The following is a 19,067-nucleotide window of genomic DNA, read 5'->3' as shown; positions in this document are numbered from 1 at the left end:
GATGCCATGATCTTCGTTTTCTGAATGTTCAGCTTTAAGCCAACTTTTTCACTCTCCACTTTCACTTTCATCAAGAGGCTTTTTAGTTCCTCTTCACTTTCTTAACTTTTCGTTAAGGGGCTTCCAAAACAAATTGTTCTGCCTAATACCCCCAAAGCTAAGGTAATTGTCATCATCAAATAAAGTCTGCATTTAAAAAAAGAACATTTCCAAATTCTCAACCTATGAGCTTAGCTGTATATCCCAGAATGAGTGTGTTTGTTCAGTCGTGTCCAACTCTTTGGGACCCAATGGACTGTAGCCCTCCAGGCTCCTCTGTCCATGGAATGTTCCAGACAAGAACACTGGAGTGGGTTGCCATTTCCTACTCCAGGGGATCTTTCTGACCCAGAGATTGAACCTGCATCTCTTGCATCTCCTCCACTGGCAGGCAGATTCCTTACCCGCGGAGCTACCAGGAAAGGCCACCCCAGAATGAGAACCATCATCAAATCTTTCATCCTGATCTGTGGAAAATGGAGTTCTGCTGGTGACATGAAGGCCAGCAAGCCCAGGGTTCCCACTGGGACGACCCCTCAATAGTCCCCCTCCCCTTACTGGCTGTCACCTGGGAGGGGCTGGGCTGGGGGCACGCGAAGTCACTAACCTGTCTAGGTATCTTCACGAAGTTACTGGGCATGTTAGTGGTACCCACAGTGGGGATTTTACAGGCAAGGAGGATGAAGCCCTGCCCAGGTGTCTCAGCATCATAGGCGGGGAGGTGGGGCCGGACTGAATGGCACGGGCAGCCTCTGTCCCCGAAGCAGCTACGCAACTTACCCTCAATTACTTACACTTAGAGCCGCCCGCCCAGCTTCTCACCTGAGAGGTGTGTGTGGCTGTCCTGCTGGGCTCAGGAAATGAGGCTTGGGGGGAAGCGGGGGCCTCTTGGGTTTCTGGGGGCCGCCCGGGGGGCCCTGCTGCCCCTTGCTGTTCCTCCCCCGCTGCGACAGCCGCTTGTAGTCCTCCCGGGCCTGCTTGGCCAGGGAGCGCCGCTTCTCATCAGCGGCTTTGGATTTTCGCACTAGGAGAGACAGCGGGGTTCGAGTCAGCCCACAGAGACGATGAGCAGAGTCAGCGCGGCAGACGGGCAGCAGAGTGGGGGGGGGCAGGGACGGGGGAGGGAAGGGGAGCCCCGTGCCCGAGAACTTCCTGCAGGGGCCAAGGCGGAGAGGAATCTCAGCCCGAGTGAGGGTCCGGTCAGCGGGGTCTCAGGATAATACGAGGTGAAGCCGCAGTCTCATCCTTGAGCCCAGAGACTGCCCCTCCCCAGACCATCAGGGGCTCTTCAGTGGCTTGTGGCCGAGGACGGGTTGGGTGGGCAGAGAGGCCATGCTCAGAGTCCGCGTGGCTGAACCACGAGTGATTCGGACTCCCAGACCTAAGAAGGAAATGATTCTTACACGGCCAGTCACAGCCTCGATGGGTGCATGAAAGCGACCCAAAACAGCCTTTTACAATTGCATTGTAACACAGAAGGGCTGTTGCTTTGGCAGTTTTTATTCCAGCAACCGAGCATCATGGACTTGAATGCAGGATGCAAGAATAAATAATGCATTTCAGGCATTATTGGTCAGAATCTGTTATGTCTGACTTCAAAGAAATGCCTAAAATCTTCCATTACACCAAGATTTCACTGCACAGAAGTGATGGGATCTGGTGAACATTTTCATTTCACAAAAACTGTCATTTTAATGGTGTTCGTTGTAAAGGAATTCCCAACATTCTGCGGACATGCCCGTCCCTGGCTCTTCCCACTGCCTCAAGGGATGACCGGGCAGTTAGGGCTTCCTAGTCCGAGTCGGATGGAAGCCCTAACCCTGCTTCACACCCGAATCCTCCCAGCCTCAGCCTTGCTCACCCTCTGCTCTGCTTCATTGGCACTGGCCTCTCCCCCAGGAGGACCCTCTCTGGGCAGTGCTAACTCAGAATGAAGCAGGGTTCAGCCACAGGTGTGGCAAGGATGTGACAAGCCTGCCTGTCATCCCTGTGTCTTCTGATTACAAAGTTTAGATGTGCTCACTGTTGAAAGCTGAGAAAAATACACAAAAACAAGAAGTCCAACAAGTAACTTTGAATCCTGCCTCTCCAAGAAAACTAATGTTAATATGTTAACCTTCCACGTCTTTTCCCTCATACACTTAGACATTTTAAAACAGGGGTGCTTTTCATACTATTTTTATAATCATTTTTTTTCTCCAAGTTAAACAGATATAAATATATTCCAAGGACATTAAACACTCTTCCAAAACATTTTTCATAGCTAAATACCATTCCATCATTTAGATACATCATAATGTTGCTAGTGCAAAGATGAGCTGAGAACCTTGCTGCAATTCAAAAGGTGGCCCGTAGCCTTTGAGTAATAATTTAGTGTTAAAAATATCTCTGGACAACCATTCTAAGTGTTTCCCAGGTCGTCATATTATTAAGTGAACAAGCTGCTTTCGTGTCACTGTTATAGAGGCCTCTGGGTACTTACAAGAAGCCTGCCACTCTGAATCTTCTTTCCAGTTTTTATAAATCTCCTTGGTTCTCTCTTCATCTATTTGTTTTATTTCTTCATCTTGTGTTTTCTTCACTGACACTTTCTTCTGTTTAAAAAACAAAAACAAACACTAGTGAGGAACTCTGGCAGTTTCCTGCCATGAGGCAGGTGCTACGTACAGAGTAGGCACAAAAATGAGCATATAGACGAATGGAAGAGAATGGAAAGCCCAAAAATGAAAGCATACACTTACATAATCGATGGAATGCAGGAAAAGCAGTTCTAAGAGGGAAGTTCATAGAAATACAGGCCTTCCTCAAGAAACAAGAAAAAAATCTCAAACAGCCCAACTTACCACCTAAAAGAATTAGAAAAAGGACAAACAAAATCCAAAGTCAACAAAAAGAAGGAAATAATAAAGATCAGAGAGAAGATAAATAAAATAGAGTTCAAAAACAATAGAACAGATCAATAAAACTAACAACTTTTTTTTTTTTTAAGATAAACAAATTTAACAAACCTCTAGCCAGGCTCAAAAGAAGACAGAGAGAAAGAACTCAAGTAAACAAAATTAGAAATGAGAAGATAACAACTGATACCACAGAAATATAAAAAAATCATAAGAGAATACTATGAACAATTATATGCCAACAAGGTGGACAACCCAGAGGAAATGGACACATTTCTGGAAGAATACAGTCCACTAAAGCTGAGTCAGGAAGAAATAGTGGATTTGAATAGACCAGTTACTAGAAGTGAAATAGAATTTCTAATAAAAAAAAAAAAAGAAACTGCTTGCAAACAAAAGTCCAGGACCAAATGGCTTCACTGGGGAATCCTACCACAAACACAAAGAAGAATTCATACCAATCCTTCTCAAACTCTTCCGAAAGACTGAAGAGAAGGAGACACTCCCAAAGTCATTCTATGAAGCCAACGTCACCCTGACATCAAACCAGGCAAAGACACTACAAAAAAAAAAGAAAGAAAAAGAAATTTACAGGCCAATATCTCTGAATAATACAGATGCGAAACTCCTCAACAAAATATTTGTAAACTGAATCCAAAAACACATAAAAAGGATCCTATACTGTGATCAAATTGGATTCATTCCACGGTCACAAGAATGACTCTACACACCCAAATCAGTCAATGAGGTGCATGACATCAGCAAAAGACAAGACAAAAACCACAAGGTTATGTCCATAGATGCAGAGAAAGAATGTGAAACAGACAGACACTCATCAGTATGTGTTTAGAGGGAACATATCTCAACATAACGAAGGCCATTTACAACAAACCCACAGCCAAACATCATCGTCAATGGTGAAAAGCTGAAAACTTCCCACAGGAACAAGGCAAAGATGCCCACTCTTGCCACTTCTATTCAACATAGTATTGGAATTCATAACTATAACAATCAGACAAGAAAAAGAAGTAAAAGACAAAGAAAAAATTGGAAGGGAAGAGGTGAAACTGCCACTATTTGCAGATGACAGGAAACTCTATATAGAGAACCCTAAAGTCTCCAGCAGTGGCCACAGGACCGGAAAAGGTCAGTTGTCATTCCAATCCCAAAGAAAGGCTATGCCAAAGAATGCTCAAACTACCGCACAACTGCACTCATCTCACACGCTAGTAAAGTAATGCTCCAAATTCTTCAAGCCAGGCTTCAGCAATACGTGAACCATGATGTCCAGATGTTCAAGCTGGTTTTATAAAAGGCAGAGGAACCAGAGATCAAACTGAAAACATCCACTGGATCATCGAAAAAGCAAGAGAGTTCCAGAAAAACATCTATTTCTGCTTTATTGACTATGCCAAAGCCTTTGACTGTGTGCATCACAATAAACTGTGCAAAATTCTGAAAGAGATGGGAATACCAGACCACCTGACCTGCCTCTTCAGAAACCTATATGTAGGTCAGGAAGCAAGAGTTAGAACTGGACATGGAACAACAGACTGGTTCCAAATAGGAAAAGGAGTACGTCAAGGGTGTATATTGTCACCCTGCTTATTTAACTTCTATGCAGAGTACATCATGAGAAACGCTGGGCTGGAAGAAGCACAAGCTGGAATCAAGACTGCAGGGAGAAATATCAATAACCTCAGATATGCAGATGACGCCACCCTTAGGGCAGAAAGTGAAGAGGACCTAAAAAGCCTCTTGAGGAAAGTGAAAGAGGAGAGTGAAAAAGTTGGCTTAAAGCTCAACATTCAGAAAACTAAGATCATGGCATCTGGTCCCATCACTTCATGGGAAATAGATGGGGAAACAGTGGAAACAGTGTCAGACTTTATTTTTTTGGGCTCCAAAATCACTGCAGATGGTGACTGCAGCCATGGAATTAAAAGACGCTTAGTCCTTGGAAGGAAAGTTATGACCAACCTAGATAGCATATTGAAAAGCAGAGACATTACTTTGCCAGCAAAGGTCCATCTAGTCAAGGCTATGGTTTTTCCAATGGTCATGTATGGATGTGAGAGTTGGACTGTGAAGAAAGCTGAGTGCTGAAGAATTGATGCTTTTGAACTGTGGTGTTGGAGAAGACTCTTGAGAGTCCCTTGGATTGCAAGGAGATCCAACCAGTCCATCCTGAAGGAGATCAGCCCTGGGATTTCTTTGGAAGGAATGATGCTGAAGCTGAAACTCCAATACCTTGGCCACCTCATGAGATGAGTTGACTCATTGGCAAAGACTCTGATGCTGGGAGGGATTGAGGGCAGGAGGAGAAGGGGACGACAGAGGATGAGATGGCTGGATGGCATCACCGACTCGATGGACATGAGTTTGGGTGAACTCCGGGAGTTGGTGATGGACAAGGAGGCCTGGTGTGCTGCGATTCATGGGGTCGCAAAGAGTCGGACACAACTGAGTGACTGAACTGACTGACTGACTGACCACCATGACATTTTAAAAATTGTGGTAAAATGTACATAATATTAAGTTTACCATCACCATTTTAACGTTTACCCTTCTGAAGCATTAAGTGCATTCAAGGGAATTTGTTTTTAACCAGAGAGAAATCTAACACACCAAATCACTTAAAAAGCCCTTTGTTTATTGAGGACAGCCTTCTGAGTGCTCAGGAGAAAACTGAACTTACAACTCGGTGCACACAGCAAGACACAGCCCGTCAGCTGAGTCGTGAGAGAAACTGAGCGTCAGGGAGGACTGGCTGTGCTCTGCTCTGCACCGCAAAAATGATGGCTTTTCTCTTTTGTGTTCTCCTATAGAAAAACAGACTCTCTCGTGGTTAAATGATTTCACCACAAGTAAAATACATGCTATGTAATTGGTTTCAATCACCATTAAATCTCGGTTAACACAGAAGATGGTGATAATTCAGAAATTGCACTTCACCTCAGATGTATCGAAACTTTTGTGGTTTGCTTGTTTTCGCTTTTTTCTTCTTATACTCTTTTCCTGCCTAGAGCTAAGCCCCTTTCTTTAGTCAATATTACAAAAACCAAAGAAGAGCTTTTGGTGTTTGGAATGACTATTAAAATTTGCCATTGCCTTAATGAAGCTGTTGGCAAGCCTGAAATCAGTCCCAAGTGCAGGTCCCAATTTCTAAGCTCAAACAGGAAAAACTTCCAAGTTGAGCTTTGTTTGTCTGACACCTGCCTTTTAAAAACTGATTTTAAATAACTGGAAAAAAATATAACTACAATACTAAACTACGGTATGATGCATATTGTTGCTTAGGAAAAGCAAGAAGTTTGTAAAGTGGGTCTCCTTAAGGAAATATATTAAGTAAAGAATAACTTGGGCGGTGCTCAGTTGCTGGGGGCTACCCCAGTGTCTGAGAGCGCTGTGTTTAGTAAATCGCATTCCTTTTTCATCCGCAGCATCAATGCGTATGGGCACAGGGAGGAAGGAGACAGAATCAGTGAGTTTCACAGAGCAACAGCAGGTGAGACCTGACCTTGGCCACTGTGTTCATTCAACCCGGCTACAACACTCAAGAGCTTGTCCTGAGTTTCTCTAAGGATTCCTCCAGAAAAATGTACTTTTAGAAAAGGCTTTACAAGTTGATCTTTACTTTCTCTATTTAGAAAACCCTCATTTCCTCTTTAGAAGCGGAAACGTCTGTCTGTCCACTGAAGACAAGGAACCTGTCTATCTGCCGAAGCCCACAGGTCCAGGATGAAGGCCGGGAAGTGGAGGGGCAGCGGGGCTGAGGCTGGACACTGGTCCAGACATCCAGGGGCCATAGTGCGGAGCTGGAGACGGGCAGGGGGGCTGTCAAAGGTCCCCAACACAAAGCCACTCATCGCAGGCTGACGCAGACAGTCCCACCGGCTCCCTCCCCAGCCCCTCGTTCCAGCTCATCCACCCATTTCTCTGTTTTTCCTCCACCGCGTCCTACAGCTCTCGCCTCTGTGCCCGCCTACGTGCGGTTCCCTCTGCCTGGAACGGGCTTCCCCAGCCAGCCGCATGGCCCGAGCCTCGGTCTCCAGGCCTCTGCTCCAATACCCACTTCGCAGAGCGGCCTTCTCTGGCCTGTCCTCAGCTCCCTTATCCTGCATTATTTTCCTCCAGAGCTCCTAGGACCTGACTTCACACGTCAGCTTTATCATCTGTCTCCTTGTCAGAAACAGCCACTTTCCGAGGGCAGGACGTGAGCTGTTTTGTTCAGCAGAGGCCGACACTCAGGAGGACCTCAACACAGGGGTCTGAACGAACAGGGCAGACCTTCTGACCTTTCTGCCCCGCCTGCCCGCGTGTAAAATGACATCATACTCAGGGCAGCGTCCCTGGAAAGTTCCTTTAGCGACTGTGGCTGCTGTTTTTGGAAAGAGGCATCTATTAAGCAGCAGCTGCACAGCAGGCCCACAGCTCCAAGGGTCCCCATGACTAAAGTCTACCACGTGCGTGCTCGCGGGTCACGCTTGGCCCCACAGAGGAGAACGGGCCTGGGTCACACTGTCCATGGGAACCGGGCCGGGTTGCCCTCACCGCAGCCTCCATCCCCACCACCCCACCGTGGCCAGAGCCTTCTTTTCACAGCCTCATCTCTTACTCCACTTTTTCCGATCTTCCGTGGGTCAAGCCCTACAAGGTTCCCAGTCTCTGCCTCAGTTATCCTGAGAGCATCTCTGGGACCAAGACAGCAGAACAAGAGAGCCAGGAGACCCCCATCCACATAGACCCAGACAGCGGAGCGCCTGGAGGTCCCGTGAGCACTGTGGACACAGTGACACAAGAGGTCACTCAGTGCAAAGGGACTGGCTTGAGAGGGGGTGGACGCTGGGGAACCTGATCTGAATCCACCATTCGGCCAAGTTTCATGCTTCCTTCATCTCTAAAATCAGTCTCCCCAGCGCTGGCCACCACCCACTCCCACTGTGTCAGGTCTTCAGGGAGGGGTCCAGCTGATAGGCCCTGGCACCTGCTCTTTCCACGATACTCAAGACTCTCTCACTCCGGATCAGCAGGTAAAGATGAACAGCTGTGTTCACGAGCTTCTCAAAACTTAATTTCATTTCTGCATGAGGCTAATAAACCAATTTGTGAAACATCAGCAGAACTGGCTCTGCCCTTCACCCCTGAGATCGAAGGGGAGTCTGTTACCTGGTGAAATCCGAATTCCTTTATTCGACTGACAGAATCTGCCAACATTTGGTGAATATTTCTTGAGGAGCTGGAGGACAGCTAAAAATCAAACGAAACACATTTTTATGCCATTTAGAACTGCAATGCAATTTCAGAAGATCATCTGCTAATGCTTCCCTTGTGTCAATGTTCCCAAACACTGTGCCCACCCCCACCGCTGGACCCACGCATTTCCCAGCAACAGGTGAGCTCCTGACTCCATGAAACTCCATAGGAAATCCCGGCATCTGCACTCAGTAGGGTTAGTGGTGAGTTACTGCTCAGAAGCTGAGGGCTGGTGATTTGCTTGTGTCTTGCTCCCAGCTGGCCCCAGGACCCCTGGGATTACTGTAATAAGACATCAACACTACTCCTTAATCTCAATTCTTTCTTTCTCAGTCCCTGATCAGCCTCCCCGTGAGTTTTAGGTCAGACCAGAGAAACACCTTAGTCGTGACCACCACACTGCGCTCGCCTCTCTCCCCATCTAGGGCTGGGGACACGCCTGGAGCACTTGGTGCCTGGAGCCCTTCCCCCTCTCCCTGGCGCCCACCGCCGCCCAGGGTCCCCAATGCCACCACGCCCCAGCTCAGAATCTGGGCTACTGCCACTCTACACAGTTTTCCCAGGAGCCGGCTCCTGCCCATGAGGTTCCCAGTTCCACTGTGGGGATCCCCGGGGCCACCCCTGTGGGCCCCACGCCACCCCCCCAGGCTCTGTGACTGAGTTGGCATAGCACCCCGGGTGCCTCCTAAGACCAGGTCAGTCACACTGGCCACGTCGACTACTCCCTGGCCCAAGCACGGAGTCTGGGCAGTGGCCAGCCTGCAGCCACGTAACCTGTGTGGCCGAGACAGTCACCCTGAAGCCACGGGACCACCACTTCTGAGCCTTATACCTGAGGACTCCTTCCTGGGGCCTGGCGTAAGTCAGAAATTGCCTGCAAACATTTCAGCCGGAGGTCAGCATTGGCGCTAAGACTCAGCGCAGAGCATGGGGGGACTTAGGGTCACTTCTATGTCATGAAACAAACCTGCAGGGCCATCTCAATCCCGCCCCGTCCCCACCACAGCTGGCACGTGGCTACCTGCGGCACTGTACTTCCCAGCTGGCCGACCCGTTCGGTACCCATGTGAATAATTATCTCCAAAATAACGCAGGTGATAACTGGCATTGGCCACCTCTATGTGTGTGCGTGTGTGCTAAGTTACTTCAGTCGTGTCCGACTCTTTGCGACCCCATGGACTGTAGCCCGCCAGGCTCCTCTGTCCGTGGGATTTTCCAGGCAAGAACACTGGAGGGGGTTGCCATTTCCTGCTCCGGGGATCTTCCCAACCCAGGGATCAAACCCGCGTCTCTCACACTCGCTGCACTGGCAGTGGGTTCTTAACCATGGTCGCCTCCCGGGGAGCCCCTTACGCCTATTACTTGGCAAAGGAATGAATCCTATAGGTTTCACAGTCGCTACCTGCCACATTCTCTTTTCCTCTTATTTTGATATTATGTTAACAAAAGGATGCAGCTCCCTGCACCTAGAGCACAACAGGACAATAATCAGTCTCTCTCCTGTTGAGCAGATGAGAAGGCGCCCAGCAGGCTTTGGGGAAGTTGGTCTGTTCAGAAGCCTGAGATGGCTTTGAAGGGCTCAGGCTTGCGGTCTTTGAATGCATTTCCACTAAAGGGAGTGTGAACCTTAAAAACAGGTTCATTCTCCCTTCCCTCAGTGATATGAGATCTGTGGGGCATCATTTTGCAAAACAGGATCAGTTTCTTCTACGCTGAAAAAGAGGCAGCAGCTAATCGCGCTCCCTTGATACCTTCACAGCTGCTGTGGGCAGTCCTGCAGCCCCAACCTCCACTCGTGGCTTTCGGAGGGACTCGGGCCTTTGTCACACGCAGAGCTTTGGACCTGGGTTTCATCGGCAGCACCTCCACCATGATCAGCTCCTCAACAAGCCTGCAGTTGTTTCCTGAGTAAGCATCAGGCTAATTCCCGGGTGGCTGAGCTGGTAAAGAATCTGCCTGCAATGCAGGAGACCCCAGTTCGATTCCTGGGTCAGGAAGATCCCCTGGAGGAGGGCACGGCTACCCACTCCAGTATTCTTGCCTGGAGAATCCCATGGACAGAGGAGCCTGGCGGGCTACAGTCCACCGGGTCACAAAGAGTCAGACACGACTGAGTGACTTTCACTTCACTTCACTCCACATGTCTGACGCTGCTCTTCCAAGTCATGCGTTACAGGGTGTGCTCTACATTGTCAAGGATTTCCCCCCAGGACCTGCCAATGATTGTCGTCTGCTTGGACACAGCACCTTCAACACGCGGCAGGAGTTATTCTTTGTCCCTTAGAAGTGCTCCTTCAACTGCGCTAACTGCCTCATGTACACACACAACTGTGTGTTCTCACCACTTGCTTTTTTAAAAATCACCATCTGAATTTCGTCTGTCATCATCGTGTTCCCCTTCTCACTAGCAACATGCTCATGGCTTCTGCACTTGTCAGATATTACAGTGTTATCAGTATTCTTAAAATAACTCAAATCTAAGCATAGAGGCAGGAACCAGTTTCCAGGACCTGGTGCTGGACCTCTGGTGACCGTCAGTGCCACCTACTGGTGCCGCTCAGAACTGACGGTTCTTTCCTTGTCTGAAGGGTTCAGTTCGGTTCAGTTCAGTGTCCGACTCTTTGTGACCCCATGAATCGCAGCACGCCAGGCCTCCCTGTCCATCACCAACTCCCAGAGTTCACTCCGACTCACGTCCATCGAGTCAGGGATGCCATCCAGCCATCTCATCCTCTGTCGTCCCCTTCTCCTCCTGCCCCCAATCCCTCCCAGCATCAGAGTCTTTTCCAATGAGTCAACTCTTCGCATGAGGTGACCAAAGTACTGGAGTTTCAGCTTTAGCATCAGTCCTTCCAAAGAACATCCAGGGCTGATCTCCTTCAGAATGGACTGGTTGGATCTCCTTGCAGTCCAGGGGACTCTCAAGAGTCTGAAGGGTTAGGTTTTCTTTTTAGTACCTCAGAGTTCACAAGTTGGTTCTTGAGTAGGGAAGATTTAGCATAAATAATTGATTAATTTAACAACCATCCCAGCAATCGGTACTTCTGTTTAAGGCCTTCCATGTTTCTAGAACATACTGTCAACTCTAAAACTATTCACACGTGCTAAGAACCACGTTTATAAAAATTCTCATTGTAAAGGTGAGCCAAGAGTCACTCTTATTCCAGAGCATTAAAATAATGTAAAGAAGTTACTCCAGTCTTGTGTAGAGCCCGTTCATTCAGATACACGTCCGTGCTTCCAGATCCACGAAACACATCACGTACAACGGAATAGACTGGAGGGAGTGTGAGGCAGGAGATCTCCTTTACTGAAAAACAGCCAGAATCAGGGCTCAAAAGCAACGATTCACGGCACCGGTAGCAGAGACAGGCGAGCTGAGGACGGCACTCTGAGCACCCCAGCCTGAGAATGAAGCGGAGTCCTGGAGAGGAACGAAGCTTCTCCGAAGGTTCCATGTGATGCTGTGTTCCAGGGAACAGACTGTTGTTATTCCAATTTGTGGGGCTTCCCAGGTGGTGCTAATGATAAAGAACCTGCCTACCAGCACAGGAGATGTAAGAGACCCGGGTTCGATCCCTGAGTTGGGAAGATCCCCTGCTGGAGGGCATGGCAACCCACTCCAGTGTTCTGGCCCCAAGAATCCCATGGACAGCGGAGCCTGGCAAGCTGCAGTCCCCGGGGTCACAGAGAGCCAGACACGACTGAAGTGACTTAACGCACACACACACATACATTTCAATTTGTAACACAAGAAAGGCTGGGGAACCAGCTACCTCCCAACATAGATTTTGCTTACAAAGAACTTTCAAATCGATACATCCTTTGACCTTCTTAACACCATAAGGGTGTCAAAGCAAGTGTCATCCCTTTACCACACAGGTAAGGCCACCTGATCACAGATAGGAAAGCAGGGACTGACACCCACATCCTCTCAGCCTGCTTCGTCCATGGGGCATCCCAGAGAACACCCGTCTGCTCTCACACACAGAAGCCTGGACTGTCCCCTCCCATCCTCGGCATCGCAGAGACTTCTGCAGCTGCTGAAACTCTACCGGCAGAATGAAAGCAATTGTGTCCGCGTCTTACTTGCTTTATTTAAAACCAAAAACTGTCACGCAATATTTATGCAAAAGTTCCAGAAAATAAGGAGAAAGCTTGGGAGCCAATGACCTCAGGAGACAGCTGACTTTCTGCAGACACCAAGTCAGAATGGTCCACTCCAATCAGTGCGGACCAAGGCCTGGGAGTAGAGCCCCTCCACACTGACCAATGGGCTTTATAAATACATATAAATTACATTAAAATCGGAAGTATGGCCACTCAAATCTACATAAGCAATGTGGTAACAAAAGACCCTGCCAGCAACATCACTATTACATGGTTACAAACTGTATCTCCTCCAGAGACTGTATGTCACACGAAGATTATTCTAATTATATTCCCTTTTTAAACTGGTTTGAAAAGTGGTTCTTTCCGGCTTCTAACCAAACATTGACTCTGTTTGAAAGTAGGATTATGCAATGAAACAAATGTCAAGAGACTTTCAGTCCCAATAAACCAAAAAGCTCTAAAAGACAGAACATTTTCAGCACTGGCTTTTTTTATGGTGAAGGAAGTGATAAATCCAGGAGTTAAAATCAAGAGTTTACATTTGAAAACAAACCACTGGGTTAAGTATTCGCTCCTCCTGTCCTTACACCTCTTAAATCCACGGTGTTCCTTCATAGACTGATGGTCGGCATAATAACCTCTGTGAGGGCAAAGACCACGTCGGCTTAATTAACTCACTGACGTCTGGAGCCTCAGCAAAGGGAACAGTGACTGGGCACCTAGTAGAGCCTCAGTAAATACCTGGTGAATGAGTGGACACACTATAAACTCACCAGCACGTTCTCAATCATGAGGAGATACTCCGTCTAGTTTCTTCTTAGCCTTACTTGTGTGTGGCTGTGCTGGGTCTCTCTTGCCGGGTGCCAGCTCTCTGTAGTTGCAGTGAGCAGGGGCCCCTCTCGAGTTGTGGTGTGTGGGCTTCTCATTGCAGACATTTCTCTTGGGCTTCCCTCATAACTTAGTTGGTAAAGAATCTACCTGCAGTGCAGGAGACCTGGCTTCAGTCCCTGGGTCAGGAAGATCTCCTGGAGAAGGACATGGCAACCCACTCCAGTTTTCTTGCCTGGAGAATCCCATGGACAGACGGCATGTGGAATCTTCCCAGACCAGGGATCGAACCCCTGGTCCCCTGCGTTGGCAGGCAGATTCTTAACCACTGGACCACCAGGGAAGTCCCAGGCTAGTTTTAATACTAATAAGAGAGACTGAATTCAAATCCTCCAAAAAAATCGATGGCTTGTCTCCCCACTTTGCTAACCAGGTCACTGGAATAATCAGATTCCTATTTCTATGCCCAGCCATTTTAAGTAAAAAGAGAATTTCCCAGTGATGACTCGAACAGGAAGCTTTTGAGCGCACTGGGGGTTTAACTTCTCTTTTTTTCTTTCTAAAACAGTGAGAGAGGCAGAATAATAAAACTGCTCTTTGACAAAGGATAATAATGCAGAGAAAGTGGAGGTACATTCATAACGCCAACTAGACTAAGAAGAGGAAAAAGGGACAATCAATTTTACTGCTGAAAATACAGCATGGTCCCAGTGGAGAGATTTCACTGAGACATGAATTAGGACAACGGAGACCCTAGAGAATCTTTTCCCCATTCCTCTAACATTGTTTCTAGCAAAATCTATACATGGAGACTCCTGGAGAGCCTGATTTGAAAATACAGTGGTTTTGATGTGTAATTTTATGGCACCTCTTTAAATAATGCATTGTCTTTTCTGGCCAAGTCGCTTCAGTCACGTCCGACTCTGTGTGACCCTACGGACTGTGGCTGGCCAGGCTCCTCTGTCCGTGGGGATTCTCCAGGCAAGAATACTGGAGTGGGTTGTCATGCCTTCCTCCAGAGGATCTTCCCGACCCAGGGACTGAACCCGAGTCTCTTACATCTCCTGCATTGGCAGGCAGATTCTCTACCACGAGTGCCACTTGGGAAGCCCATCGTCTTTAGTGTCTGAGCTTATTTTGAGCAAAGCTGAGCATGGAATGGTCATGCCACATGAAGGGCTGCCCACCAGCATCACACCTCACCCACGACTCCTCCAAACAACGTGCAGACAGCAGGACTGGAAAGTAACATCCTCAGAAAGACAATCATCAGAGCTAGTCAGGGTTGTTAGGGCAACGAGCTTCAGACAGGAAAGCATCTCAGAGGCCCCTCTTACATTTAAATATATTACCATGAATATTTATGTATTTACTATATATAATAGAAACATAACATACATAAGGATAGTAATAAAAAATTGTTAAGAGAGTAGTCAGAGCCTTCAAAACATGGTTCATTTGGGAAGTCTTGACATAAAATAGGAACACACCAATAAACAATAATAGAAACTTGGGGCTTTCCTGGTGGCTCAGTGGAAAAGAATCTGCCTGCCAACACAGGAGACATGGGTTTGATCCCTGATCCAGGAAGATCCCACATGCCCCGGAGCAACTAAGTCCATGAGCCGCAATTATTGAGCTTGTGCTTAGAGCCTGGGAGCCATAACTCCTGAGCCCGAGCACAGCAAGCAGAGAAAAGCTCGAGCAGCGATCAGGACCCAGCACAGCCAAAAATAAACAAGTAAAATGATTTTTTAAAAATAGTAATAATAGACAATAGTAGTTCTGTCATATATCATACTTTACAAAACACCTCTCTATGTTATTTCATCTGATTCTCACATCCAACCCAGTGATTTGTAGCTACTTCACCTCCATTTTTCAGAACAGGAAACTGAGCACCAGAGAGGTCCTCTGACTTGGGGTCTGTATCTTTCTCCCCAGCACACGCTCTCCCAGTGAGGCGGATAAACGAATCGATGCCGGCATCACCGGCACAGCCCAGCGCGAAGCTGTGTCGCCAGTTTCATAAGGTACAACTCTCAACACCAGAACTGTTCTCGTTTGTAATTCACTTTATATTAAGTTCTTTATATAACATACTTCTTTTAAGACTCCAACAGCTTAAATGAGCTTTTGGGGCTTCTCTGATGGCTCAGATGGTAAAGAATCTGCCTGCAAAGCAACAGAGCTGGGTTCGATCCCTGGGTCAGGAAGATCCCCTGGAAAAGGGAATTGCCATTCCCCACCCACTCCAGTATTCTTGCCTGGAAAATCCCAAGGATAAAGAGCTTGGCTGGCTACAGTCCAGGGGTTGCAAAGAGTTGGACATGACTTGGCAACTAACATTTTCACTTTCTACTTTGAAGGGCTTAGGATTCTGTGAGTGTAGCTTATACAAAATTTTATTCTACAAACTACCATGAAATTCTATTACACTTACACGAAATCAGCTTGGGAAACCGTGTAACTCTGATTATGGCTCCACTCTTGAGTTAATAAAATGGTCCCAGTTAATTCCTCAACTGTTTTTACTTGGAATACTCAATACTTTCTCACAAAAAAATAATACTGAAATGCTTCCTTCATGTAGACTAGGAGGGAACAGACATCAGGGACATAGTTAGTGGTTTGGAATTTTCTCTCTCTGTTTTGTTCACATCCAACTCAACCCTCAAAATTCCACGTGCATTTCAGGAGTACATGTCCCCTCCTGTTTGCAGTGGTTTCCTCATTATTAGTCCCTCTGGGGGACCGGGAACACATCTGTCTGCAGACAAGAGCCAGCTGCCCCACGAGGGCTCCACCAAGCCCTGGCACAGGGCACCTACCCCTCCTCGGTGGAGGCGGGCTCTCCACCTGCATACTACCTGCCAAGGTTAAGCCACCAAGGGAGCTACGCTAATACTACTTTTCATTCTTCTTTTATAATTTTATTTATTTTTGGCTGTGCTGGGTCTTCGTGGCTGCACAAGCTTTTCTCTAGTTGCGGCGAGTGGGGGCTACTCTCCAGGTGCAGTATGTGGGCTTCTCACCGTGGAGGCTTCTCATTTCAGAGTCCAGGCTCTAGGGCATGCGGGATTCAGCAGCTGTGGCCCCCGGGCACTAGGGCACCGGCTCAGTAGGTGTGGTGCGTGGGCTTAGTTGCTCCTCCGCCCGTGGTATCTTCCCAGATCAGGGATTGAACCCATGTCTCCTGCTTGGCAGGGGCACTCTTTCCCACTGGGCCAGGGAAGTCCTACTTTTCACTCTCAACAGAAAGCCTATGCCACAGAGAACCCCAAACTTTGGGTGCCAGACAGCAGCGCCTCAAGACGGATAAGAGTCCAAAAGTAAAAACCAAGCATTTTCTTTTCCATCCTGTCCAAGTGGTATGATTGCAACATCTTGTTTCTGAGTCTCTCCTTTATGAAGACAAGCAACCGAAATCCAGCTTCAGAGAATTACTGGTGACCGAGCAGACAGCAAGCTTAACAACTTTGCTCTGGGAGGGACGAGGGAGGTAAGGAAGAAGGGAAACCTGAGAGGAAGCCTTTCATCACGTCTGAACATCATCTTACGGGTACTGCTTCACTGCTCTCTACGGAAGGAACATCACCTACGAGCCAGAGTAACGCCTCAAAACACAACTGGACGCCACACCTTTCAAGGCCAACTTTACAATCAAAGCGCACATTTTAGAGGCATGTTTTTTTTCATCGGTTGCTTTAGTGAAATGACAGGGGCAAAAGCAGGTACCAGAACTTTGGGCAGTGTGGGAGGGGTGTGTGTGTGTGTGTGTGCACACACTAGGAGTGGAAAGGCAAGCAGTCTCATCTCCAGCTCCATGTGGTTAAAGAAGATACAACATATGACAGGGAAGAGTCCTGCTCAAGGATTTTTAATATGCTAGCTTCAAGGTCTTTTTCTCTTTTTTTGGAATGCTTTGAATTCCAGATGTTTGTGTTTTAATTTTTTAAAAATCTCCTGTTTTGCAATACTATCCACTTTGAAGGCCATTTCTGTAAAAACAAGTAATTCTCTGGAAATAAAATCTAAAAGTGAGCAGATAGCTTTATTCGAGGTCCTCTTTGGGGCAAGGACAGTCAGTCTACTGATGGAGAGTCAGTCCCCAGCCTGCAAATCACCCGACACAGACGCACACAGGGGCTTATCTTTGAATTAGCGCCCCAGCCACCCCTCTCCCGACCACGTTCAGGCCTGTCCTGCTCCCTCCCATATTCTCCCGCAGGAAGGGTTACACACTGCTTCGGGGGGATGGGAGGCTGTCAACACGGGGGGTCCCTAAGGGTCTCCTGGTTCTACCTAAACTCCCCCAGGGAGGGTGCCTGTTCACACGGTGCTTCTCCTGCCATTTTCTCGGGCTCCGATTAAGTCCCCATCAGACTTGTCTCTGCCTGAGAACGGCCTCTGCTTCCCAACGTGCCTGTCTCAGAACCTGGCTGGGTGACAGCTAAGTTCTGATGTTTATCATCACCTCCCGCTCAGCGACAGACTCTGAGCAATGCTGGAGCGTTTGCTGTCCTCCGCCGAGAACCACAGCACTCTCACTAAATGTTAGGCAGGCCATCTGAGTCTCCCAAGCGCTGTCACCACTGCCAAGAACAAGGGGAGGCAGGTATTCTGCCGAAGGCCACAGCTTTAGAATACACGCCATGCAGTCAGCCCTGATCTAGGCATCTTTTCTGCCTCCTCCTCAACTGCTCAAGCACACAGCCTCAGCCTGCCTCCACTCTCTCCTCTGTAAAATGACAAGGACCACGGCTGTGCTCGTGGTGAGAGCAGCATCTTATAACTGAAGGACTTCAGGGGACAATTCTTGCTGCTTCCATGAGATAAGACCAAGAAATCATCTGCATACATTTTTTTCAGCTTCCTTTGTAAAGAAACAATATTGCTAATTTAATCCCTATTTTACTGCAGGAACTGATTCCGCGGACAGAGCTGCTTCGAAAGGGGCCCATTCCCAGACCAGCAGTCTTCTACTGTGTCAGATCTACAGTTTCAAGAAATCTGGTACTTAATCAGCCAGTCTTAATTTTGGCCATCCATTTATTAAAATGAAAAATTTAAGTTTACATAAATATATTCTTAAAAAACGTTTTTAAAAAGATTATCTTGAGTGATAGAGATACTGGACCCCAAATTTTCTAAATCCTGAAACAGAAATTAAACAACTCTTCTCAAATCCCCCAGATATGCTTCTTGCTTCCCTGGTAGCTCAGTTGGTAAAGGATCTGCTTGCAATGTAGAGACCCAGGTTTGATTCCTGGGTTGGGAAGATTCCCTGGAGAAGGAAATGGCAACCCACTCCAGTATTCTTGCCGGGAGAATCCCATGGACTGTAGCCTGCCAGGCTCCTCTGTCCATGGGGTCCCAAGAGTTGGACACGACTTAGTGACTAAACCACTACCACCAAATATAAGGGTGAAGCAGACCGTCTCCACCCTCAGAACTGAGGCAAACCTTTCATTGTTCTAGAAGATGCCTCCTTGGATAAAGCCGTCTGCGGATGAAGATATAAAATAAAGCATTGTTCCATTGGTATAGAACGGCCCAGTTGCAGACCTAAAGATCGGGCTGTTCACTGCTCTGGTTCCATGAAAGGAAGGGTACAGGTCTCTACATTTGTTATATGTAAGGAGATTAACTAGGCCCAGGTAGGCCAAGAGATACCGGTTTGAGTCTGGGGGTGGAGGGCTGTGGGGAAAAGCTCAGAATGCGACAGCCAGTTGACTAGGGAGCGCGTAATTTGTACTTTATTTCCAGACAGGAGGCCAGGTTAACCTCACCCTGTACTGCTGGTTCCTGGACCTCACACCCCTGCCCAATTCCCACTCAGATGTGAACATCCAGTCCCGGTGACATGATTTACCCAGTGAAACTGCATAGAAACCCTCTTTAACAGCTGCAGAGACCTGAGAAGATATTCAC

General features: G+C 47.6%; 1 protein-coding gene across 4 annotated transcripts in view; it reads right to left on the bottom strand.

The window, feature by feature from the left end:
- Positions 1 to 19,067, bottom strand: part of SH2D4A (SH2 domain containing 4A) — a 63,564-nt gene that overhangs the window by 18,627 nt on the left and 25,870 nt on the right. For all 4 annotated transcript variants that reach the window (XM_044926222.2, XM_044926247.2, XM_044926318.2 and 1 more), the window contains 3 exons: positions 8,106 to 8,186; positions 2,522 to 2,633; positions 862 to 1,063 (listed from right to left, as the gene is read on the bottom strand). In XM_044926222.2, the coding sequence (XP_044782157.2) occupies positions 862 to 1,063; positions 2,522 to 2,633; positions 8,106 to 8,186 (395 nt within the window). The remainder of the gene's footprint in view (positions 1 to 861; positions 1,064 to 2,521; positions 2,634 to 8,105; positions 8,187 to 19,067) is intronic.

This window comes from Bubalus bubalis, chromosome 1, assembly GCF_019923935.1.
Source record: "Bubalus bubalis isolate 160015118507 breed Murrah chromosome 1, NDDB_SH_1, whole genome shotgun sequence".
NCBI lineage: Eukaryota > Metazoa > Chordata > Mammalia > Artiodactyla > Bovidae > Bubalus > Bubalus bubalis.
Note: the sequence above shows the minus strand (reverse complement) of the source record. Positions and strands in the feature narration are given on the sequence as shown.